The following is a 17,220-nucleotide window of genomic DNA, read 5'->3' on the forward strand; positions in this document are numbered from 1 at the left end:
AGTGATTCCTCGAGATGCGCAACGACATCCCGCGAGGCCTGAAGTTGAGTTCCAAGCGTCTCGAGATCAGCGTCGTGCTGGGCATGGGCAAGATCAAGCTCCGAGGTGCGTGTCTTGGCCGTGTCCATCGACGCGTCGAGGCTGGCTTGGAGGATGACGACCTGCGCTTGGAGAGTAGCAACTTCCGAACGCAGCTGACCGAGGATCGCCTCAGTCGTGGTCGTCGATGCCGCGCTAGCAGGCGTGGCATCCGTGGTGGTACTTGACGGAGCAGTCGCGACGCTCGTCACCGGTGTGCGACGCTGCGCGGCGGTGGTCGAGGTGCGGCTGCTTGCCGTCAGAGGTTGCACCGCCGTCGTGGCGGGCGTTTGCGTCGACCGAATCGTCGATCGCGCAGTCACCGGGACAGTTGGAGCCGCGCGCTGGCGGACAACCGTCGGGGTCTTGCTGCGCCCGAACGCGGTGGCACGCGAACCAAGGTTCGTCGCCGCCGTCGGGCTTGGCTTACGCATAAGAGCATCTTCGGCCGCCAACTTGGCCTCAGCGAGCTTTGCAGCTCGCTTCTGGTGGTAGAGCGGGTCGTAGAGGGACATGCGAATTCGTTTTCTGAAGCATCAAGATCACTTGCGCCGTCGAGGGCTGTAAAGGCGTTCAAGCCATCGCCGCGCGCCGTGTACTTGGAGTTTGTATCGCACGCTGGAGAGGCGTGATCTGCGAGGCTGCGTCGTGGCAAAGGTGCTCGAAGCGGCGCGCTTTTGCGGTCTCGGAGGCTCCATCGCTCTCGTCGCTCGGGCTGCCACGCTCGGCGTCGCTGGTTCCGAAAAGCCAATGGCCGAAAATATTTTCAAGGCGTTGATTGCCCGTGTGAAGAAGTAATTTTACACCAAATTTGAATGTGCAGCGTTAATATCCCTATACGTGGCAGCGCGCAAGAGCCCACCGGTATCCAGGCTACAACACTACGTCGCCAAGCTGTCGACGCCACCACACACTCGTCAATGCAGCGTCACCGAGTAAACGATGGTAAAACAGTAAACTTGTGGCCTTGACGATAGCGAAAAACACCTTACCGATGAGACCAGCTCGATGAACTACGCCACATTTTAGGTCGTCGCAATTCCGATTTATGGCAGCCTCAAATCGCATTTGTGTCCAATGAAATTTCGAGATTTCGAGAGGCATGGCCAAACGCGTGCAGTTAGCGCCGGCCTCGGTCGTCGACGCACCTCGTGCGCTCGTTTGCATCGTCCAGTGCTTCGCTTTGCAATCCGACGTGGCTGCATTTCTCAACGCGCTGCCTCGGACCTCGCGCTCACCGCCTTTGGCTGCGCTTCTCCAGCTTATTGTCGGCGGCGCCCGCGTCTGGCCGCATTCCGCCCTCGGCTGGGCCATCGACGACGCCATGATTCCTCTCGTCAAGGCTGCGATGCCTCTCTTCCCGTCTCTTCATATCGAAAGCCTCTCGTACAGCGACGCCTGGCGCAGCGCATCAGCGACCTCGTCGTTTGCTATCCCGTTTTGCGCGTTTCTGGCCGAGTGGGCGAGCAAGGTCGAGCATTTGGAGCTCTGCGCGACTGGTGGAGACGACGACGAGGGCCACCGACTGCTCTACTTGTGCACAAATGTCCGCTCGTTGGTTCTCTCGGACGACGCGAGCGTGCTGCCACGCCTCTTGGCATCGCCGTTTCGCATCACGCGGCTGGAGCTGCGCTTGGACGGTGCCGACTGGCCGGATGCACTGCTACCTTGGCTTGCATCCGGGCATGCGATGCATGTGGGTATTCGCGCCTTAGACTCGAGCGCGACGCACACCGACACCCTCGCGCTTGCGCTCGCAACTGCACCGAGCCTCACGAGCCTTGTATTGACCGAATGCGACAGCCTTCTGTGCAGCTTTGTGGCGAGGGCGACGCCGCTGCAGCATGTGACGCACCTCGCGATAAAGTCGTCGCTCGACCAAGGCTACATGGACCGGCTCCTATCGTTGGTAAATGCGTCCAAGCTAGAGGTGCTCGATCTCTCGGGCGCCGTTGCCGGGGATCTGCACTGCAGTCTGGCGGCTCTGCAGTCATTGACCGCGTTGGACGAGCTCTCGCTGTGCCACGTCACGCTGCATGTACCGTCGATCGCGACGGCCTCGTCAACGTTACGCGAAGCCCGCTTCGAGTCGTGTTCGTTCGTGAACGGCGCGTTCGGGCAGCTGGTGGACTGGCTCGCGCGCTCAGAAGCTCTCGAAGCCGTCGACTGGACAAACTGCATGACCATTGCGCAGCAGTTGGGTGCTTTTGGCCGCGCACTGCGTCGCTGGATCCGGGGTGGTACGCACACCGTGGCCATCGAAGCTTGCGCTTTGGGTGACGACGCCATGTCGACGCTTGCGATGGCACTGAGCTTCGTCGATGCGCCAGATCACTTTACGCTCGAACTGGTGTCGGTCTCGTTCGGGTTTCACGGCTGGAAACGCCTTCTGGAGGCCGCTGCGACGAGCACGAATGTGAGCGTCACCAGTGACATGGACGACGACCAACTCAAGTTATATCGCCAACAGCTCAAGACGATCGCGCTGCAGAAAGGTGTCGCGCTGTGCATGGAGGAGAGCGCCCAGTCGCTCGATAGCCGAGTCAGGTCTTAAACATCCAATGCAAGCATTTCGCTAAGCTCGCTGCAAGTACACTTGAGAAACGCAGTCCTAAGGTCTAGGACGGAGACCACGTGCCCTTCCTCGCATCGCTACCGTGCTAACATGCAAGCCCGCCGCCGCTTGGTGGCGCGACTTGGGTGTCGGAAGGACGCAATTCGATTGTACTTGGTAAATGTATGATCCGTATCTGTCCTTGAAAGGAATTCTACCCTTTCAAAGTCATCAAAAGACAATAGTTTGCTATCGGGCGTGCAGCGCAGCGCTGGCGAGAGGCTCGCTCGTCCAGCGCCAGCGCCATTGCCCGGGCGGCCTGCGCCACAGCTTCGAAAAAAGAAAGTGCAACATTTCCTGCAACGCAATTCGTCGAAAAACGTCGAACGAGTCGAATTTGAACCAATCACACGGCGCAAGCCATAGCTTCGAAAGCTGCTCGAAAGATCGCACTTTGCAAACAGCGATGCAGACGATGCGCATGCTCTCGCTCTCCGCGCTGCTGGCAGTGGCCATGGCCGGCGCCATGGGCAGCGAGCGTGGCGTCGACGTCAGCGACGACGGCGTCGTCTTTGATAGCACCCTTTCGGCGATCGAGATCTTCCAGAAGGAGCACCCGGCCATCGCGGCCGCGCATGACGAGATGCAGCGCATGATGCTGGAAGAGTTTGAGGCCGCCGAGAAGTCCATGCGGGACATTGACGCGCGATTTCGCCCCGTGCAGCGCGCCCAAGCGCCCGAGCAGCCCAAGTGCGAGGACGAGAATGACCACGAATGCGTGGCGCCACCGACAAAGCCTGCGCCAGCCCGCCATGGCGACCGGCAACACGACCATGCACCGCGTCAGCACCAGCGGCAAGAGCAACCGCCGCAGCATAACCGCGAGCCACACCGCGAGCACCGACAGCGCCGACAGGCGTACCGCCAAGCGCCAAGCTACGACGACGATAATGATGAGGACATCTACGACGAAGCGCCGCCGCGGCGATCGCGTGGGCAGCGCCGGCGCGTGGTCTACGAAGATGACGAGGACGACTACGATGTGCCGCAGCGTCGCGTGCGTTCGCGGTACCCCAGCCAAGCCGAAATGGACGAGCTTATCAAGCAGCAGGTCCGCGCGCAGCTTATGGAAGCCAGAGAAGCGCACGCGCACGTGCCATGGGACCACGACGACAGCAGCAATGTCGCAACGAAGCCGACTGTATGCTTGACCTACCCGCTGCAGGGCGTGTGCGACTGGAACATCTTGGCGGGGCTGCTCTGGACGGCCCTCGTGGTCGTGGTCGTCGTTGCTGTCTCGCGCCACCGTCCGAGCCCGCCACGGGCCACCACCGCATCGTCAAAAAAGACCAAGACGAACTAGGGTTTGGCGCAGATTCATGACATCAATGCACTTACCTTTGGACATCAATGCACTGTATTTGGACATCAATGCACTGTATTTGGACATACATGCACTGTATTCAAAGGACTTAGGCTTGATGCGCTTGGAGCTGCTCCTTGCGCCACGCTGCATGCTGCACATGAAGCTGCTCGACGTGCGACGCCGCCGCGTGCAAGTGCGCTTGCGTCTCTTCTTGGAGCTTCTTGCGCTTCTCGCGCAGCCGCTCCGTGGACCGCTCGACAATCGCACTGCGCGTCTAGAGACAGAGTCAAATCGAGTCGGTCGGTGAACCGTACCTGCTGCAAGCCATCGTGGAGCTCTTGCATCTTGTTGCGGTGCTCTTGGCTCAAGAGCTCCTTGTGCTTCTTCACGTGATCGCGCGGTGCCGCATCGTCAAGCACTAGCTCCGCCGGTGAGTGATGACGCGTCGGGCATCGACCCGCTCATATGTACATGTGTCGTCGGCCAGCGCTGCGTGGCGGTCCCGATGCGCGTGGGGCGGGCTGTGCGGCGCGGGCACATTGCGCGTGTACCCGTCGCATGTCTAGCGCGCGTGCATCGTCCATTCTCAAAGCATGACTACGGTGCGTACATGCAGCAAAGGAAGGCGGTCAAAGCACAGCTCGGCGTAGTTGGCGGTGGCTTCCGCCCACGGGTTGCCTGCGAGTCGTAGCACCCGCAGGCCGCGCGGAAGCTCGTCTATCAGCACTATTAGCTTCCTTTTTGGTATGTTGTCGCTGTCTTTACCAAGGTCGAGCGCTGTTAGGGCGTTGAACGAGAGGTCGAGAAACTTGAGCTACAACGGTATCGAAGCACATCCCCGGATGACAACGGTACCTTGGCCAGACATGCAATGTTGGCCACCTAGTGCGCGCTTAGCTCGGCTTCGTAACATGAGAGCGAACTGTCGAGATGCGGTTGTGCGAGAGCGCAAGGAAGTCGAGGTTCGTATGCAGCTCGAGGTTTTCGAGCACTTGGATGGCATTCTACCCCACATGTGCTTCGCTGGCGAGGCAGGTATATCGTTGTCGTACGTGCTGCAGATAGAGCTCGCGAACGTGCGTGAACGCATCGAGGTTCTCGATCTTGCCAATGCCGAGCCAGTCGAGGCGCAGCACGTTGCGCGTCAAGAGGTGCTCGACCCTAGCAGCGTGCTTGGCTTATAGCCTGCCAAAATGCATCGCATGCACGTACTCGTCGCCTTCGACGGCGAGGCCATCGTCGATCGCCGTTTCCGGGCGCAGCTGCATGCTCTTGCGGATGAGCTGCATCGTGAGCTTCACGGGCGTCGGCTCCATGCTCCTCGGTCTTCTCGCACGACGCTTCGATCTTGTGAAACCAAGTGGCGTCACGACGTAGCCGCGATATGATTGGCCGAGATTTCTTCTTCGAAGTTCGGATTGGCCAAGACCATCGTCAGCAGATCCAAGAAGAGCCTTTGCGGAGCATCCGGCGCCATGCAGCAGGCCGCCAAGGAGATGGAGAGCCTCGACTACGGTAGGCGCATGGAGCCTGCGAGGAAGACGATGCTCATGGCATGCTGCGCCCATGCTAGACATGTTTGAGAGCGTCGTCAACAAGTCAGGTACGATGGCACCGCGCGACGCGGCTAGCATGGCCATGTAGGCTTTGGCTACAAGTACCGCGATGGCCGCGAGAAGAGCCGATCGATCGTCGTGCGGTGGGTCCTCACACTCGTCGCGGGGCTCATCACGGCCTTGGCTGGCATCGTGCTCCTCCTCTGCACGCAGACGCTTGCGCACGTCAAGCGCGACCTCATCGACCACTACATCGCGGCCGGGCCTCCGACGCTCGTCTTTAGCGTCGTGCTAGGCTTCAACATGGTTCTCGTCCTACTCGCGACGTCGCTCACGATCTTTGGCGAGCCCGTGGCCGCGGGCTCGGGTACCATGCTCTCCTCCATCAGCATCCATGCGACGGATGCGACTGCGTAGGCATCTCGGAGATCAAGTCGATGCTCAATGGCGTCAAGATCCCACGCATGTTGCGCTTCCGGACGCTATGCTGCAAGCTAATCGGGACCATCTGCGCAGTCTCGGGCGGGTTGCCCGTCGGGAAGGAAGGACCGATGATCCACAGGTATCCTTGGCCATGTTGCGTCAAATTAAAAAAACGCGTCAAATTAGCGGGGCCATAATTGCGGCGGGGATCTCCCAAGGCAAGTCTTCAACGTGGGGCTACGATACCAGGTCCAATATTGCGTGTTTGACGTATCGCATGGACTTTAACGTGTAGTTTTACCTACTTTGCGGGCTTCCGGAACGACCGCGAGAAGCGCGATTTCCTATCGTGCGGTGCGGCAGCGGGCGTCGCCGCGGCCTTTGGTGCGCCCATCGGCGGTGTCCTCTTTGTCCTCGAAGAAGGTACTGTACATTTCAGTATTTCAACGGCAAAAATCGGCAAAAATCGGCAAACTTCTGCAAACTTCTGCAAAATTCGGCAAAATCCACTCAAATCGCCTCCGTACTTGCGTAGGCGCGTCATTTTGGAACCAAACCCTCACGTGGCGCACGCTCTTTTGCGCCATGGTGTCGACATTTACCTTGGCGTTTTTCATTTCCGGCCTGGGCAACGAGGCCGGCCACTCGTGGGGCACGCTCGGGTCCCAGTCGGGCACGTTTACCTTTGGCCCGTTCACGCTCTCGACGTACCAGGTGTGGGAGATCCCGATCTTCATCTTGATGGGCGCGGGCGGCGGCGTCCAAGGCGCCTTCTTCAACGCGCTCAACACGCGCATGGCACGGTATACCCTACCCCTGAAGCAACTGTCCCAAGCAACGTCTGCTGCTAGGTTTCGCGCCCGCTGGATCCAAACCAAGTGCGTGTGGCTGCTCGAAGCGATTCTTATCTCGGGGGCCATCACTTGCATGAGCTTTTGGATCAGCTTTACGTTTGGGACGTGCCACCGGCTTCCGAAGACGCCGATCGAGCCGCTCGTCTCGTCGTGGTGGGACACGCTCTTGCCGTGGCGCCGGCCATGGCAAAATGCAGTGAGCAACGACGACGACGAGTACCCGTATGCGCACGATTTGGTTCGCTTTTACTGCCCGCCCGCGTACTACAACGACTTGGCGAGTCTTCTCTTGGCGCCGGGCGAGACCGCGATCCGCCACCTCTTCCACGCGCCGCCGGAAACGTTTGACGTCAACAACCTCGTACTCTTTTGGGGCCTCTCGCTCCTTGCGTCGTGCTGGACGTATGGCCTCAAGGTCCCGAGCGGTCTCTTCATCCCCGCGCTCTTGACGGGCGCAGCGTACGGCCGGCTGTGGACGCGCATCATCAACGCGATCACAGCAGCTTTGCACGCCAAGACGATCGACCCGCGCGTGTACGGGCTCATTGGCAGCGCCGCGATGCTCGGCGGCGTCACACGCATGACGATCTCGCTCACAGTCATCCTGCTCGAGTGCACCGGTGTGTTTGGTTTCGTTTACAAATGCAATTTTGCGACATGACGATCCATGACTAGGCAACATTGAGTACGGTCTCCCGCTCATCGTGACGCTCTTCTCGGCGCGGTGGGTCGGCAACTACTTCAACCATGGCATCTACGACATTCACATTCACCTGCGGCACATTCCGTTTTTGGATTGGGACCCGCCGCTGCAGGGGTCCCACCTCCGCGTCAAGCATGTCATGACACGGCATCCCAAGTGCCTGCGCACGGTCGAGCGCGCCGGTGCGTCGTGCTGCTGCGTTTCTAGCTCACTTGGCCATAGGCGCCATCTACGATTTGCTGTGTCATACGACCCACAATGGGTTTCCGGTCGTCGTTGAAGACCCGACGTTCGGCACCAAGTTCTTTGCCGGCGTCATCTTGCGCAAGCAGCTCGACGTGCTTCTGTTGCGACATGACTATTCGCTTGCCAAGCCGACGCCGTTCTCTCGCCACCCACGACCGTCTGTCACATCAACATCGACGCCAACGACCGACGCCGACTGCTTGAGCTACAGGGACATGGAAGCCAACTACCCGCACTACCCGCACCCAGCGCCGGTCGACGCGCCCAACGGGCCAGCCTACACGCTCCTCGACGCGCACCGGGACGCGTGGGTCGACCTCACGCCGTACATGAACCAGACACCGTTCGTGGTCCAAGAAGAGGCGCCGTTCACGCGCGCGTACCGACTCTTTCGCAGCTCGGGCTTGCGCCACCTCATCGTCGTCAACCGGCACAACAACGTCCGGGGCATCATCACGCGCCGTGAGCTCGAGGCAGAGCACTGTGCGCGCTGCTGGCGTCTCTGCCGCCGGCTCAAAGGCCTCGACGACGACGCTGCGCCCGAGACCGACTCGTACAACTACTCGACGCGGTCGCCGTCGTCGTCCGTGTGGCACCCGCCTCGCATCTTGCGCCGACATGTCGATCGCACGGACCAGGTCAAGCGCGTGCTCTCGTCGCTGCACAAGCCACTCTTGAGCGACAGCGACAATACCCCCGGCGATGACATCGTCGACGACGCGATTGACGATGACGACGAGATGGACGATGACGCCCATGTCTAGAAGATGCAGGCTGCGAAACGCGGCTTGTCGTGCGGAATGCAGTAGGAGGATTTACACGTTAAAGAGGAAGCGAAGCAGCCGCGAGCAAAAGTTGGTCTGGCGGCGCGGTGGCTCCATAAAGTCGTCGTCGCACGGCGCGACTTGCAGTTCCCGCGACAGCAGCGGCGCCGGCGTCGTCGACGACGTGCTACCTTGGTGCGCCGGCGTGTCGGCGTCCATCTCAGACACCAAGCAGCGCTTGACACCAATCATGACGGTGCCGCCAAGCGTCGCGCCCGACTCGCCGAGCGCCTTCTCGGCTTGGAGACGGGTCCGGTACCGCACATACAGCCAGTTGCCGCGCCCGTAGCGATACTGCACCGCCTACGAGAGAGACATGAGCTATGATAAAGAGCATGCATCGAGGAAGCATACATCGCCAATGGACTGAAAGTGCTTCAAGATGGCCTCCATGTCGACGGCCGAGAAGCCAAACACTGTGATCCAGTACTGCTCGTCGACGCCCCACTCTTGCGCCCGAAGGCTCGGAAACGAAAAGGCGCTCTGTGTGGTCGCCGGCGCCGGCTGGTCCACTGGCCTCGCCTGGTCGAGCCGCGCCGAGAGCGAGCCAAAGAGCGACGCCTGTTTAAAAATGGTCGTGCGACGCCATGCAGGCAAGAGTCACGTACCGTAGGAATCGACGTGGACGTCGGCTCTGTAGGCGCAGCGCCATTTCGCCGGCGAAGCGACTGGTACTGGTGGTCGAGGCCATTGCCCTCCCATGGCGTCTGGTAGTTTTGGAGTGGCATGTACGCGTGGGTCGACTTGACGGGGCTGCTCGTGTCTTCCTCGGACGCCTTGTCATGCACCAAGTGGCCGCTCGGGTCGAGGAAGAAGGAGGGCATGACGTCGGCATCTTGGCTACGCAAGCCATGAGCGCCCGCGGGTTCCATCGGCGGCGACGCACCTCGGCCCGCTCATCGCGCTGGCAATTGGTGGACAAAAAACTGGGACTCTCTTCGGGAGTTGATATCATATCGATTCTTAGAGGCTTGGCGAAAAATAAGTTTCGACAGGACATGCAATTCGGGAAAAATACCCGAAAATTGCTGATTGCACAATAATGGTCGTGACAACTTGGCCATCAAAGCGTTGTACCACCGGGTGCAGCGACGATTCTGATACATTATTTATCTATTCTTTCAGTCGATACCTCAGTCGCCGCATGTGAGTCGTTGACATGAGCTCGTGATAGCGACAAGGTCCAGACTACTTGGTACTGAGAAACGACAATACGCTATTGACAGCCCCTTTGGACGCCATACGCCTCGAGAGCGTTCTTGGTCGTTTGCGCCGCAAGCGCTTCCAGCGGCAAGTGCAGCGTGGCTGCGAGCGCGACAGCGACGCGGGGCAAGACGCTTGGCTCGTTCAGCTCGGCTTCGTGCGCTAGCTCAAGCGGCAGCTGGTCGGGCGCGTCGGTCTCCAAGAGAAGACGCTCGATCGGAATCGCGCGCAGCATATCCGAGGCCTTCTTGCTGCCCATGAGCTTGGCCGCAATCGAAAAGTACACGCGCGTTTGCTTCAAACGAGCAAACGACCGAACCATTTCGGTTGCCCCGCCAAACGAATGTAGAATCACAGGCCGTGGCTGCGGAATCAGTGTGAGCGCTTCCAGCACTTTGCCGTACGCGCCGACGCAATGCACGACGACAGGTCGCTCGAGACGAGCAGCGAGCTGCAGCTGCTCACGGAAGCGCGCGTCTTGGATCGCCATGGGCACGGCGGCCCCGCGTCGGCTCTTGCACAGCCCGATTTCGCCCACCTAGGATCAAGCACGATTCGCTGGCATGGTCAGGAAGACAACAAGCGTACGCTGGCCGTGGGATGCAGCCGCAAGGTCGCCTCTAATACGTCCAAGTACGCCACCGACACATCGCCGGCAAACCACGGATGGATGCCAAAGGCCGGCAGGAGCTGCACGGACGTTGCTGCGTGGGCCACAGCAAAGGCTGGCCAACGCGCCCACTCGGCCTCGGTGCAGGCGCACGAGCTGATGGCGACGACGCCGTCCCGAGCAGCGCGGGTGAGCACATCGCTAATGCTGGCGTGGAGGCGCGGGTCCTGGAGGTGGCAGTGGGCATCGACCCATGCGGCTCGCTGCATCGTGTTTGCAAATTTGTGTGTCGTCGCAAATTGACGCCAAAAAGTGCCGACATATTTTCGACGCAATGGCTAAAAATAGATTTTATGCCGATCTGTGAATCGAGTTCTTTGTTCTTGGCACAGTTTAGCTACAATTGTAGTCGACAGCTACTAATGAGCCTACTAGCTGCGTACGTCTGTCCAGTTGGCGTCAGCTGCAACAAGCTTGACAACTACGAACGGCGCAAAAAGAGGCCCGGGTTCTGGACAACGACTTGGTTTTGGTCAATGTTTTTGGCCGCGAAAAAGTTGCCCTTGGAGAGCGCGTGAGCATTCGACTCCGAGTTGGCGTTGGCGTTCGCATAGCCCTTCTTGTTAATATCGCGCTTGATGATTTGCTGCGTGTCGGCGTGCTGGCGGGCGTCTGAGGCGCGGCCTTGGCTCGCTTCGTTGAACGTACCGCCTTGGTTGAGTGCACTGGCTTGCTTGTTGGCGGCCGACAAGGCCGATGGCGAGCCGCCGCAGCTCGTTCCGAAGCAGCCGCCGCCACAGCCAAGCCCGCCGCAGTTTCCGACCAGGCGGCGCACCCACGGCGAGAGGACGGCGCCGTTCGCATTCGTCCGCGTCTGGCTCTTCTGAAGCGCATTGTTCTGTGCGGTCGCGTCTTGGTAGCCGCGGTCGTTGGCTTCTTGGCTCGCATGGTTGCTGTCGATCACGAGTGACTTGGCAATGCCAACGTTGCCGCTGTTGCTATCGGCGTGGTTGGCAAAGTTGCTCTTCGCCTGCTGCAAAGCATTCGCTTGGGCGATCGCGCTGGTCGAGGCTTGCGCAAAGAAGAGGTTGCCCGGGTACCCAATGGCCGAGATGGGCTGCGCGTCCACGAGCGTGGCGAGAAGGAGTGCGAAGTACGCAAGGTAGGGTTGCATGGTGGAGGTAGTGTGGGAAGTTCGAGGACAAACCGAGAATGCATTCAACTCTGCGGTCGCACTGCCGAGAGGTCACTTCTAGTCGTGTCGTCGATAGACGCGCCAGCTAGGCGCGCTGTCGGTAAGTATTTCTTATCGAGTACCACGTCAAGGTTACGGCCTGTCAACGTTGTCGGGCCTTGCTCAGTATGTGGCTCTAAATTTAGCCGGTTACGGAAAAAGGCCGGCGCGACGACTTGACGAGACATGGGTGCACCGGCCGGGCTACTCGCCGAGTGCCAGAAGCTGCTCGAGGCGTCGCCGTTCGAGTACAACCAGAGCTTGGCCCCGCACGTGCCAGCTGTGTGGCGTGGCCTGAGCACGTACATTGCGCGCCAGCTGCAGCAGCACCGCGCGATCTTTCTCCCGGCCTTTGGCAAGTTTACCTTTCTCAAAGGCAAAGACGACGCGCCGGCGTTCCTCTTTTCCGACAAATTTTTGAAGGCGCACCCGCGCATCGTGACCAAGCGACCGCTGCCGGCGCTCACGGTCCACGGCGCCGACGCCAACTACTCGACGGTCGCGGCCGAGGCGAGCGTCATGAAGGACCAAGCGCAGTCGATCGTCGAGAGCCTCTTTCAGCTACTGGGTGATGTGACCGAGGCGGGCACGCGCTCGATGCGCATAGCGTTTGGAAATCTCGGGCACATCACGGTCGACGGCCGGAGTTTGCACTTTCGCTTTGACCCAGGATTTGTGATGCAATGTGGGACATCGCCCGCCGTGCACACGCCGCCGATCGCAACGCGCACCGTGCTAGAGACGCTCGAGCACATGGCAGGTATCGCCAAGCCGGCGCCGACGCCCGTCCGTGACCCGACCCCGCTCTTTACCGTTCACACTGCCACGCCAAAGCTCCGCGACGAGGCGCCGACTGTGACCGTTGAGAGCGGCACCAAAACAAAGCCCAAGCGACGCACCAAGCAGCCGTCGCCACAGCTCGTCAAGTGCGCGTCCGAGTCCCTCGTCAGCTTTGCAGCGCAGCATACGGAAGCCCCGAGCATTCTGCCGCGCTTCCTCATTCCTGACTACCCGCGTGCGAGTCCCGTGACGTCGGCGGTCCAACGGCTCATTGTCGAGCAAGCGTACAAGCGGTTAGACGAAGAGAAAGCGGCCAACGTCGACCGCAAGCTTACACTGGATCAGGACTATGACGCCCGGTTCCGCAACACTGAATATCGAACGCTCAAGCAGCGCGCCGAGAAGGCGCTGGCGCAGCGCGAGACGACAGCGACTTTGATGCTGCAGACGCTCGAGAAGCAGCGGGCGGCACTGCCGTTGCCCGAGCCGTACGTCCCACTGACCGTGCTGCCCACCGCCAAGGTGCGCACCAAAGCCGAGGAAAAAGCTCGAAAAGCTGTGCTGCGCAAGCAGCTCGACGACCAAGTTGCGACGCAGACCCGGCGCGACGAGATGCAGAGTCGCGTCCAGCGCGACGAAGAGCGCTTCTTCTTAGAGAACGTCCACCGACAAGACAAGCGCGAGCGACACGAAGCTGCGGTGCAGCGCCAGCTCGACAAGGACATGCTTCTCACGGAGTGGAGTCGCCAGGTGCAGAAAAAGTAAATACACCAGTGGCAAAGACGAGTCACCATCATTCGAATCGTTCGTGGAGAGTTGGTACTTAGTACTATTACAGGTCAGGATCAAACATGGGCGGTGCAATCCGGAAGCTCGCAGGTTTCATCTGAAAGAGCATCGGCGGCGGCGCCATCTCGTCGTCGTCGTCGTCGTCCTGGAGCGCAGCAAACACGTTCTTGGGCTTGGACACGCGGGCTTGAACGCGGACGGGCGCCACCGTGGGCGCCTGCTCGGTTGCCTACCGCCACTGTTGATTCGGTGATATTGGGCAGGTAGGAAGACGCACCATGAGGGGCTGCATGAACGCATCGAGGGCCGAGGTCGGTGCCGGCGCAGCCACCGGTACGAACGGGTTGCTCGCCCTAGAGCAGAGTCTCGTTGTACGCTCAAGAGACCATAGAGATGTACCCGAGAAAGCTGAAGGTAGGTGGCGCCATGACAAAGGCGGGCGCCGAAGCAGCGCGTTCCTTCCGAAGGTTGGTCGCATTCATCCGCTCTTCAAAGTTCTTTTGCTCGTCGAGGCGCTGCTTGCGCTGGAGCTCTTGGTGCTTGGTGGGTCGCTGGACCGTCTTGTTTACAGTCGCTTTGGCGGCGTTCGACGATGGACGCCTGCTCGCTGGATGAGATCACACTACGTAGAATGATCGGACGCACTTGTGGCCCTTGCTCAGGGCAGCAAAGGGCTGGCCTTTCTTGAGCGTCGGCTTGGCATGCACCTTCTTCTTCGCGGGCGCCTTGTCCTCTAGCAGAGCGCAGCGCACTATGAGCCGACGCGCATCACCGCGAGCGTCTACGCTTCTTGCTGCTGCTGTTCTTGGCCATGGCGCGACAACTCAATTGGTCCCAGCGCTCCCGTCCCGCAACCGATTGGCTCGCAACCAGCCGGCTTCTGAACCGGTTCCGTCGCACTTAAAGGGAGTTTGACACGCATCTAGTAAGTACGCGTAGTGCTGAAGCCTGATGACATGAGGGACGTTGACGATTGCAACTCAGGAGACCTTGTCCCGGCGACGGACGTGCGAGGGCCCAGGGTATGCAGCAAGGACTGAGTACCAGCAGCGGCGCTCACAAATCGTCAAGTGCCATACCCCGCGGCTTCGCTCACTTGAACCTGTGCTCCAGGTCCATCCTTGGCGCGTTTTCGTGCAAACGGCAGAGCTACGCTAGACCTTCCGCCCAGAGCGCTGCCACCTGCCATCCAGCGCACGGCTGCATGCTCCTCGCTGACCGATGATCTCAACACCAAGTCCAAACACACATAGCATTATACTAGTATAAGAATACGAATACTTAGACTTTGATTTAGGCGATCATGGCCAACACTTCCGCACCAAAGGCCGAGCTGCGCAGCTCGCCAGCCACAAGAAGGACGCGGGAGAGCGAGATGTGGCGCAGCGTCCAGCCCAACTCAAAGGGCAGCTTTTCTTGCGCGAAAAACATCTCGAGCCAATCGAGGCGCATCGCGCCAGAGTCGTCTTCAAACGCGACAAAGAGGACTGCGGCCTCGGCGTACGCAACGACCTGCTCGCGCGCGCCAAAGCGAAATGCCGGGTTGCGCGCCTTGCTGTCGGCGGCGCGCGCGAGGCGATAGGCCGCGAGCTCCGCCTTTGTTATGTACTTGCCGTCCGACGAGATCGCTTGGAACGCCGCGAGCAGCGTCGGGTCCAGCTTGGTGTTGTCGCCGAGGGCCGCGTCCTGGCGCGTGAGCGACGCATCGTGCTCGATCGCGCCGTGCACATCGAGGTCGGCGAGCGTGAGCAAGCCGCCATGGCCCAGCGCCATGACGCTATCGCGCGAGAGGATGCGCTGGATGAGGCTGTCGCACTGCAGCGCTCCGAGTGCAGAGCGCAGGTCCGAGGCCGAGATGTTGCTGCGCGGCAAGACGCCATGGTTCGAGAGCGCGTTGAGCATTGGGCACGGTGCCATGTTGGTCGGGTCGGTCGGCGACCACGGCTGGAACGGCGGCGGGTTCGAGGCGTACGAGGCAAATCTGCGCGCAGACGTGGCGAGGACGGCAAGCGCCGCAGCCATCTGGAGGCTAGTAGGACGCATGCTCCAGAAACCTCGAAAGTGAGCGGTCGATCGGTCAAGCACTTTGCGCGACAGGGCGCGTACACCATCTGGTCGATCTTGAACGCAACGGATTTCTTCTCCAACTTTTTACTTCGGAAATGGACTTTGCAGTGCTCTTCTCATCGCGGCCTCACAGCGATGCTAGCTAGCTGTGACTAGCACAGTGATGCGACACCACGTACAGCAACATCGGGCGATCTGCCGGCGCTGAACCGGTGACTCGGTTGCAGCCGATGAAGGCAACGGAACTCGACACACCTGCTGACTCTGCTATGCTGACTCGGAGGTGCAAAGCCCAACGGTTGTGGCAAATCTTACTGTCGCTTCGTCTTGTATTCTGCCCACATACCTTCTCTCGACCTCTAGGTTTCCGGATGCTTGGTCGTGACAGCATGCTTCCTGTGTCGTGCGTCGTCGGCTCGAGGTGGTCGTGGGGGCGAGGAGGTTGGTGCGACTGCTTCTTACGACACGAGCGATTTACAAGCACTAGAGTTGCGAGCATGGTACCGGTACGTGTTCTGGTGTCGACTAGAGTGGAGTCAACCGTTTGGCTCACTATCGGTTATAATGGACACATATGGTTTTCATCCGAATCCGGATACTCGGACACCCGCGGACAATTGAAGCGCCAAGGCTATCATACCATGTGTGTCATTCGGACCTTGAGCTCATGCGAGGGACGGAGGTACTGCTCAAGGCGCTAACGTGCGGCATCGATAGGATCTCGTTGTGGCTGCGACCAGTAGCGCGTACTTCTCCAATGAGATTGACGCTTCGGTGGACGAGCTCGCCTTGGACGTCCCGTAACCCTTGCTTTAGTGCGGCAATACGGCGCTGCTTACGTCAGCAAGTGCTGGCCACGTCACCGTTCTCGAGAGGCTCTTGGCGTCGGCAACCTTCGACGTCAACGCCCCCAACAAGGTAGTATAAAGACCAGTCGATCAACATGCATGCCCAACTTGCTGTTAGGATAGCGCGACGGCCTCCTTCTAGCGACCGAGCATGGACCCAGCGACTGCGCGCTACTATTGATATCGTGCAGAGCCGATGTACACGCGAAACACTCGTACTGTTACCAGCACTCGACTGCAGCGTTGACAACGATTTAGCACGACGGGTGCTCGGCCTTGTACTATGCGTGCTACCGCGGCATCGACGTGATCGTGTCACGCGTCCTGGAAGCGGGCCGTCAACCGCGTGACCAAGGAACGCGCGGGTGGCGAGGATTCTACGACGTGGCGCCGTCGTAGGGCGGCATGACACTGCACATGGCCCTCGGGTGCGCACTATCGAGCGATCGCCGACATGCTCTCAGCGCTCGTGCGAGCCGGCGCCAATCTGAACGCGTTGGATCCGTGCCTTGCAGTTTAAAGTTGATGGTAGATGATTAGTTTGTATATCCGCAAATTGGGGCTCCAACCCACGTCGACGCGCGGTGTCTACTGCGTCCATCTGTCGTCAGCGTTGCCAGCGACGCTCCAAAGCGCCTTGGCGACGCTCGAGGCCAGCGCGTCGCTGTCGGACGTTCGTGTCTGCACCATTGTCGACCCAGCGCTCTACGCGGGCCTCTACGCCGCACCCGCTTTGCCGTGGCTCCACACTATCTACGCCTCGATACCACCGACAATTGCGTCGTCTTGGCTCGGACGAGAACGAGTCCCGACCGCGGTCTGCTAAGTCCTCCGAATGCTACCGCATCAGTGACGTGGGACACGACGACCCATACGGTGGTGTTAGAGAGCTATATCCTGCACGTACCAACGAACGACCAATGTCGCCACATATGCAGCGCTGCAAACCTCCCTTGAGTGATGCTGCCGCTCCGCGTCCGTCACCGCAACCTCGGCAAACCGCGTGCAAAAGCGCGAGCACACGGCTCCGCACGTCGCCTTTCCCATCGTACACAGCAACGTGGAGCCAAGGACGCTTTGATTTT

The 17,220-nt window shown here is 60.0% G+C and overlaps 11 protein-coding genes across 11 annotated transcripts; 4 read left to right on the forward strand and 7 right to left on the reverse strand.

Annotated features, from left to right (window-relative positions):
- Positions 1 to 826, reverse strand: SDRG_17000 (hypothetical protein; the record flags this gene model as incomplete). Its single annotated transcript, XM_008623233.1, has 1 exon — positions 1 to 826. A coding segment is annotated over exon 1 (591 nt), but the record flags the coding sequence as incomplete, so codon positions are not given.
- Positions 827 to 1,180: 354 nt separating this feature from the next.
- SDRG_17001 (hypothetical protein) lies at positions 1,181 to 3,995 on the forward strand (the record flags this gene model as incomplete). Its single annotated transcript, XM_008623234.1, has 2 exons — positions 1,181 to 2,620; positions 3,105 to 3,995. 2 exons carry the CDS (start codon positions 1,181 to 1,183, stop codon positions 3,993 to 3,995), a joined length of 2,331 nt encoding a protein of 776 aa, XP_008621456.1.
- A 55-nt stretch (positions 3,996 to 4,050) lies between these two features.
- Positions 4,051 to 5,371, reverse strand: SDRG_17002 (hypothetical protein). The gene is made up of 9 exons (XM_008623235.1): positions 5,211 to 5,371; positions 5,051 to 5,159; positions 4,922 to 5,002; positions 4,854 to 4,880; positions 4,764 to 4,812; positions 4,609 to 4,715; positions 4,470 to 4,560; positions 4,313 to 4,416; positions 4,051 to 4,272 (listed from the first exon to the last, which is right to left on the reverse strand). Exons 1-9 carry the CDS (start codon positions 5,312 to 5,314, stop codon positions 4,105 to 4,107), a joined length of 840 nt encoding a protein of 279 aa, XP_008621457.1. The 5' UTR covers positions 5,315 to 5,371; the 3' UTR covers positions 4,051 to 4,104.
- A 102-nt stretch (positions 5,372 to 5,473) lies between these two features.
- Positions 5,474 to 8,544, forward strand: SDRG_17003 (hypothetical protein; the record flags this gene model as incomplete). The annotated part of the gene is made up of 10 exons (XM_008623236.1): positions 5,474 to 5,513; positions 5,572 to 5,601; positions 5,643 to 5,921; positions 5,972 to 6,116; positions 6,164 to 6,226; positions 6,273 to 6,400; positions 6,513 to 6,780; positions 6,829 to 7,451; positions 7,507 to 7,716; positions 7,757 to 8,544. 10 exons carry the CDS (start codon positions 5,474 to 5,476, stop codon positions 8,542 to 8,544), a joined length of 2,574 nt encoding a protein of 857 aa, XP_008621458.1.
- A 24-nt stretch (positions 8,545 to 8,568) lies between these two features.
- On the reverse strand, positions 8,569 to 9,531 carry SDRG_17004 (hypothetical protein). Its single transcript, XM_008623237.1, has 4 exons — positions 9,491 to 9,531; positions 9,213 to 9,444; positions 8,959 to 9,165; positions 8,569 to 8,907 (listed from the first exon to the last, which is right to left on the reverse strand). The coding sequence occupies exons 1-4, from the start codon at positions 9,502 to 9,504 to the stop codon at positions 8,596 to 8,598; spliced, it is 765 nt and encodes a 254-aa protein (XP_008621459.1). The 5' UTR covers positions 9,505 to 9,531; the 3' UTR covers positions 8,569 to 8,595.
- A 155-nt stretch (positions 9,532 to 9,686) lies between these two features.
- On the reverse strand, positions 9,687 to 10,704 carry SDRG_17005 (hypothetical protein). Its single transcript, XM_008623238.1, has 2 exons — positions 10,396 to 10,704; positions 9,687 to 10,345 (listed from the first exon to the last, which is right to left on the reverse strand). The coding sequence occupies exons 1-2, from the start codon at positions 10,684 to 10,686 to the stop codon at positions 9,821 to 9,823; spliced, it is 816 nt and encodes a 271-aa protein (XP_008621460.1). The 5' UTR covers positions 10,687 to 10,704; the 3' UTR covers positions 9,687 to 9,820.
- Positions 10,705 to 10,898: 194 nt separating this feature from the next.
- SDRG_17006 (hypothetical protein) lies at positions 10,899 to 11,591 on the reverse strand (the record flags this gene model as incomplete). The annotated part of the gene is made up of 1 exon (XM_008623239.1): positions 10,899 to 11,591. One exon carries the CDS (start codon positions 11,589 to 11,591, stop codon positions 10,899 to 10,901), a length of 693 nt encoding a protein of 230 aa, XP_008621461.1.
- A 207-nt stretch (positions 11,592 to 11,798) lies between these two features.
- Positions 11,799 to 13,234, forward strand: SDRG_17007 (hypothetical protein). The gene has a single exon (XM_008623240.1). The coding sequence runs from the start codon at positions 11,838 to 11,840 to the stop codon at positions 13,194 to 13,196; it is 1,359 nt and encodes a 452-aa protein (XP_008621462.1). The 5' UTR covers positions 11,799 to 11,837; the 3' UTR covers positions 13,197 to 13,234.
- On the reverse strand, positions 13,198 to 14,089 carry SDRG_17008 (hypothetical protein). The gene is made up of 5 exons (XM_008623241.1): positions 14,006 to 14,089; positions 13,866 to 13,953; positions 13,620 to 13,820; positions 13,498 to 13,573; positions 13,198 to 13,449 (listed from the first exon to the last, which is right to left on the reverse strand). The coding sequence occupies exons 1-5, from the start codon at positions 14,031 to 14,033 to the stop codon at positions 13,264 to 13,266; spliced, it is 579 nt and encodes a 192-aa protein (XP_008621463.1). The 5' UTR covers positions 14,034 to 14,089; the 3' UTR covers positions 13,198 to 13,263.
- Positions 14,090 to 14,458: 369 nt separating this feature from the next.
- SDRG_17009 (hypothetical protein) lies at positions 14,459 to 15,352 on the reverse strand. The gene has a single exon (XM_008623242.1). It carries the CDS (start codon positions 15,261 to 15,263, stop codon positions 14,514 to 14,516), a length of 750 nt encoding a protein of 249 aa, XP_008621464.1. The 5' UTR covers positions 15,264 to 15,352; the 3' UTR covers positions 14,459 to 14,513.
- Positions 15,353 to 16,540: 1,188 nt separating this feature from the next.
- On the forward strand, positions 16,541 to 16,961 carry SDRG_17010 (hypothetical protein; the record flags this gene model as incomplete). The annotated part of the gene is made up of 2 exons (XM_008623243.1): positions 16,541 to 16,563; positions 16,676 to 16,961. The coding sequence occupies 2 exons, from the start codon at positions 16,541 to 16,543 to the stop codon at positions 16,959 to 16,961; spliced, it is 309 nt and encodes a 102-aa protein (XP_008621465.1).
- Between the last annotated feature and the right edge of the window lie 259 nt (positions 16,962 to 17,220).

This window comes from Saprolegnia diclina, assembly GCF_000281045.1.
Source record: "Saprolegnia diclina VS20 unplaced genomic scaffold supercont1.177, whole genome shotgun sequence".
In the NCBI taxonomy this organism is placed as follows: domain Eukaryota; phylum Oomycota; class Saprolegniomycetes; order Saprolegniales; family Saprolegniaceae; genus Saprolegnia; species Saprolegnia diclina.

Excerpts from the sequence above, each read along its gene's own strand:
- SDRG_17002 (XM_008623235.1), bottom strand. The coding sequence starts at position 5,314 with ATGGAGCCGACGCCCGTGAAGCTCACGATGCAGCTCATCCGCAAGAGC. Across the intron at positions 4,813-4,853 it reads ACATTGCATGTCTGGCCAAG|CTCAAGTTTCTCGACCTCTC; the intron begins GTACCGTTGTCA and ends ATACCGTTGTAG. Across the intron at positions 4,716-4,763 it reads CCTAACAGCGCTCGACCTTG|ACGAGCTTCCGCGCGGCCTG; the intron begins GTAAAGACAGCG and ends TAGTGCTGATAG.
- SDRG_17004 (XM_008623237.1), bottom strand. Across the intron at positions 9,166-9,212 it reads CGTCCACGTCGATTCCTACG|GCGTCGCTCTTTGGCTCGCT; the intron begins GTACGTGACTCT and ends ATTTTTAAACAG. Across the intron at positions 8,908-8,958 it reads ACTTTCAGTCCATTGGCGAT|GCGGTGCAGTATCGCTACGG; the intron begins GTATGCTTCCTC and ends TCTCTCTCGTAG.
- SDRG_17005 (XM_008623238.1), bottom strand. The coding sequence starts at position 10,686 with ATGCAGCGAGCCGCATGGGTCGATGCCCACTGCCACCTCCAGGACCCG. Across the intron at positions 10,346-10,395 it reads GGCTGCATCCCACGGCCAGC|GTGGGCGAAATCGGGCTGTG; the intron begins GTACGCTTGTTG and ends GCTTGATCCTAG.
- SDRG_17007 (XM_008623240.1), top strand. The coding sequence starts at position 11,838 with ATGGGTGCACCGGCCGGGCTACTCGCCGAGTGCCAGAAGCTGCTCGAG.
- SDRG_17008 (XM_008623241.1), bottom strand. The coding sequence starts at position 14,033 with ATGGCCAAGAACAGCAGCAGCAAGAAGC. Across the intron at positions 13,954-14,005 it reads GAACAGCAGCAGCAAGAAGC|AGGACAAGGCGCCCGCGAAG; the intron begins GTAGACGCTCGC and ends GCGCTCTGCTAG. Across the intron at positions 13,450-13,497 it reads CGTTCATGCAGCCCCTCATG|GCAACCGAGCAGGCGCCCAC; the intron begins GTGCGTCTTCCT and ends CAGTGGCGGTAG.
- SDRG_17009 (XM_008623242.1), bottom strand. The coding sequence starts at position 15,263 with ATGCGTCCTACTAGCCTCCAGATGGCTGCGGCGCTTGCCGTCCTCGCC.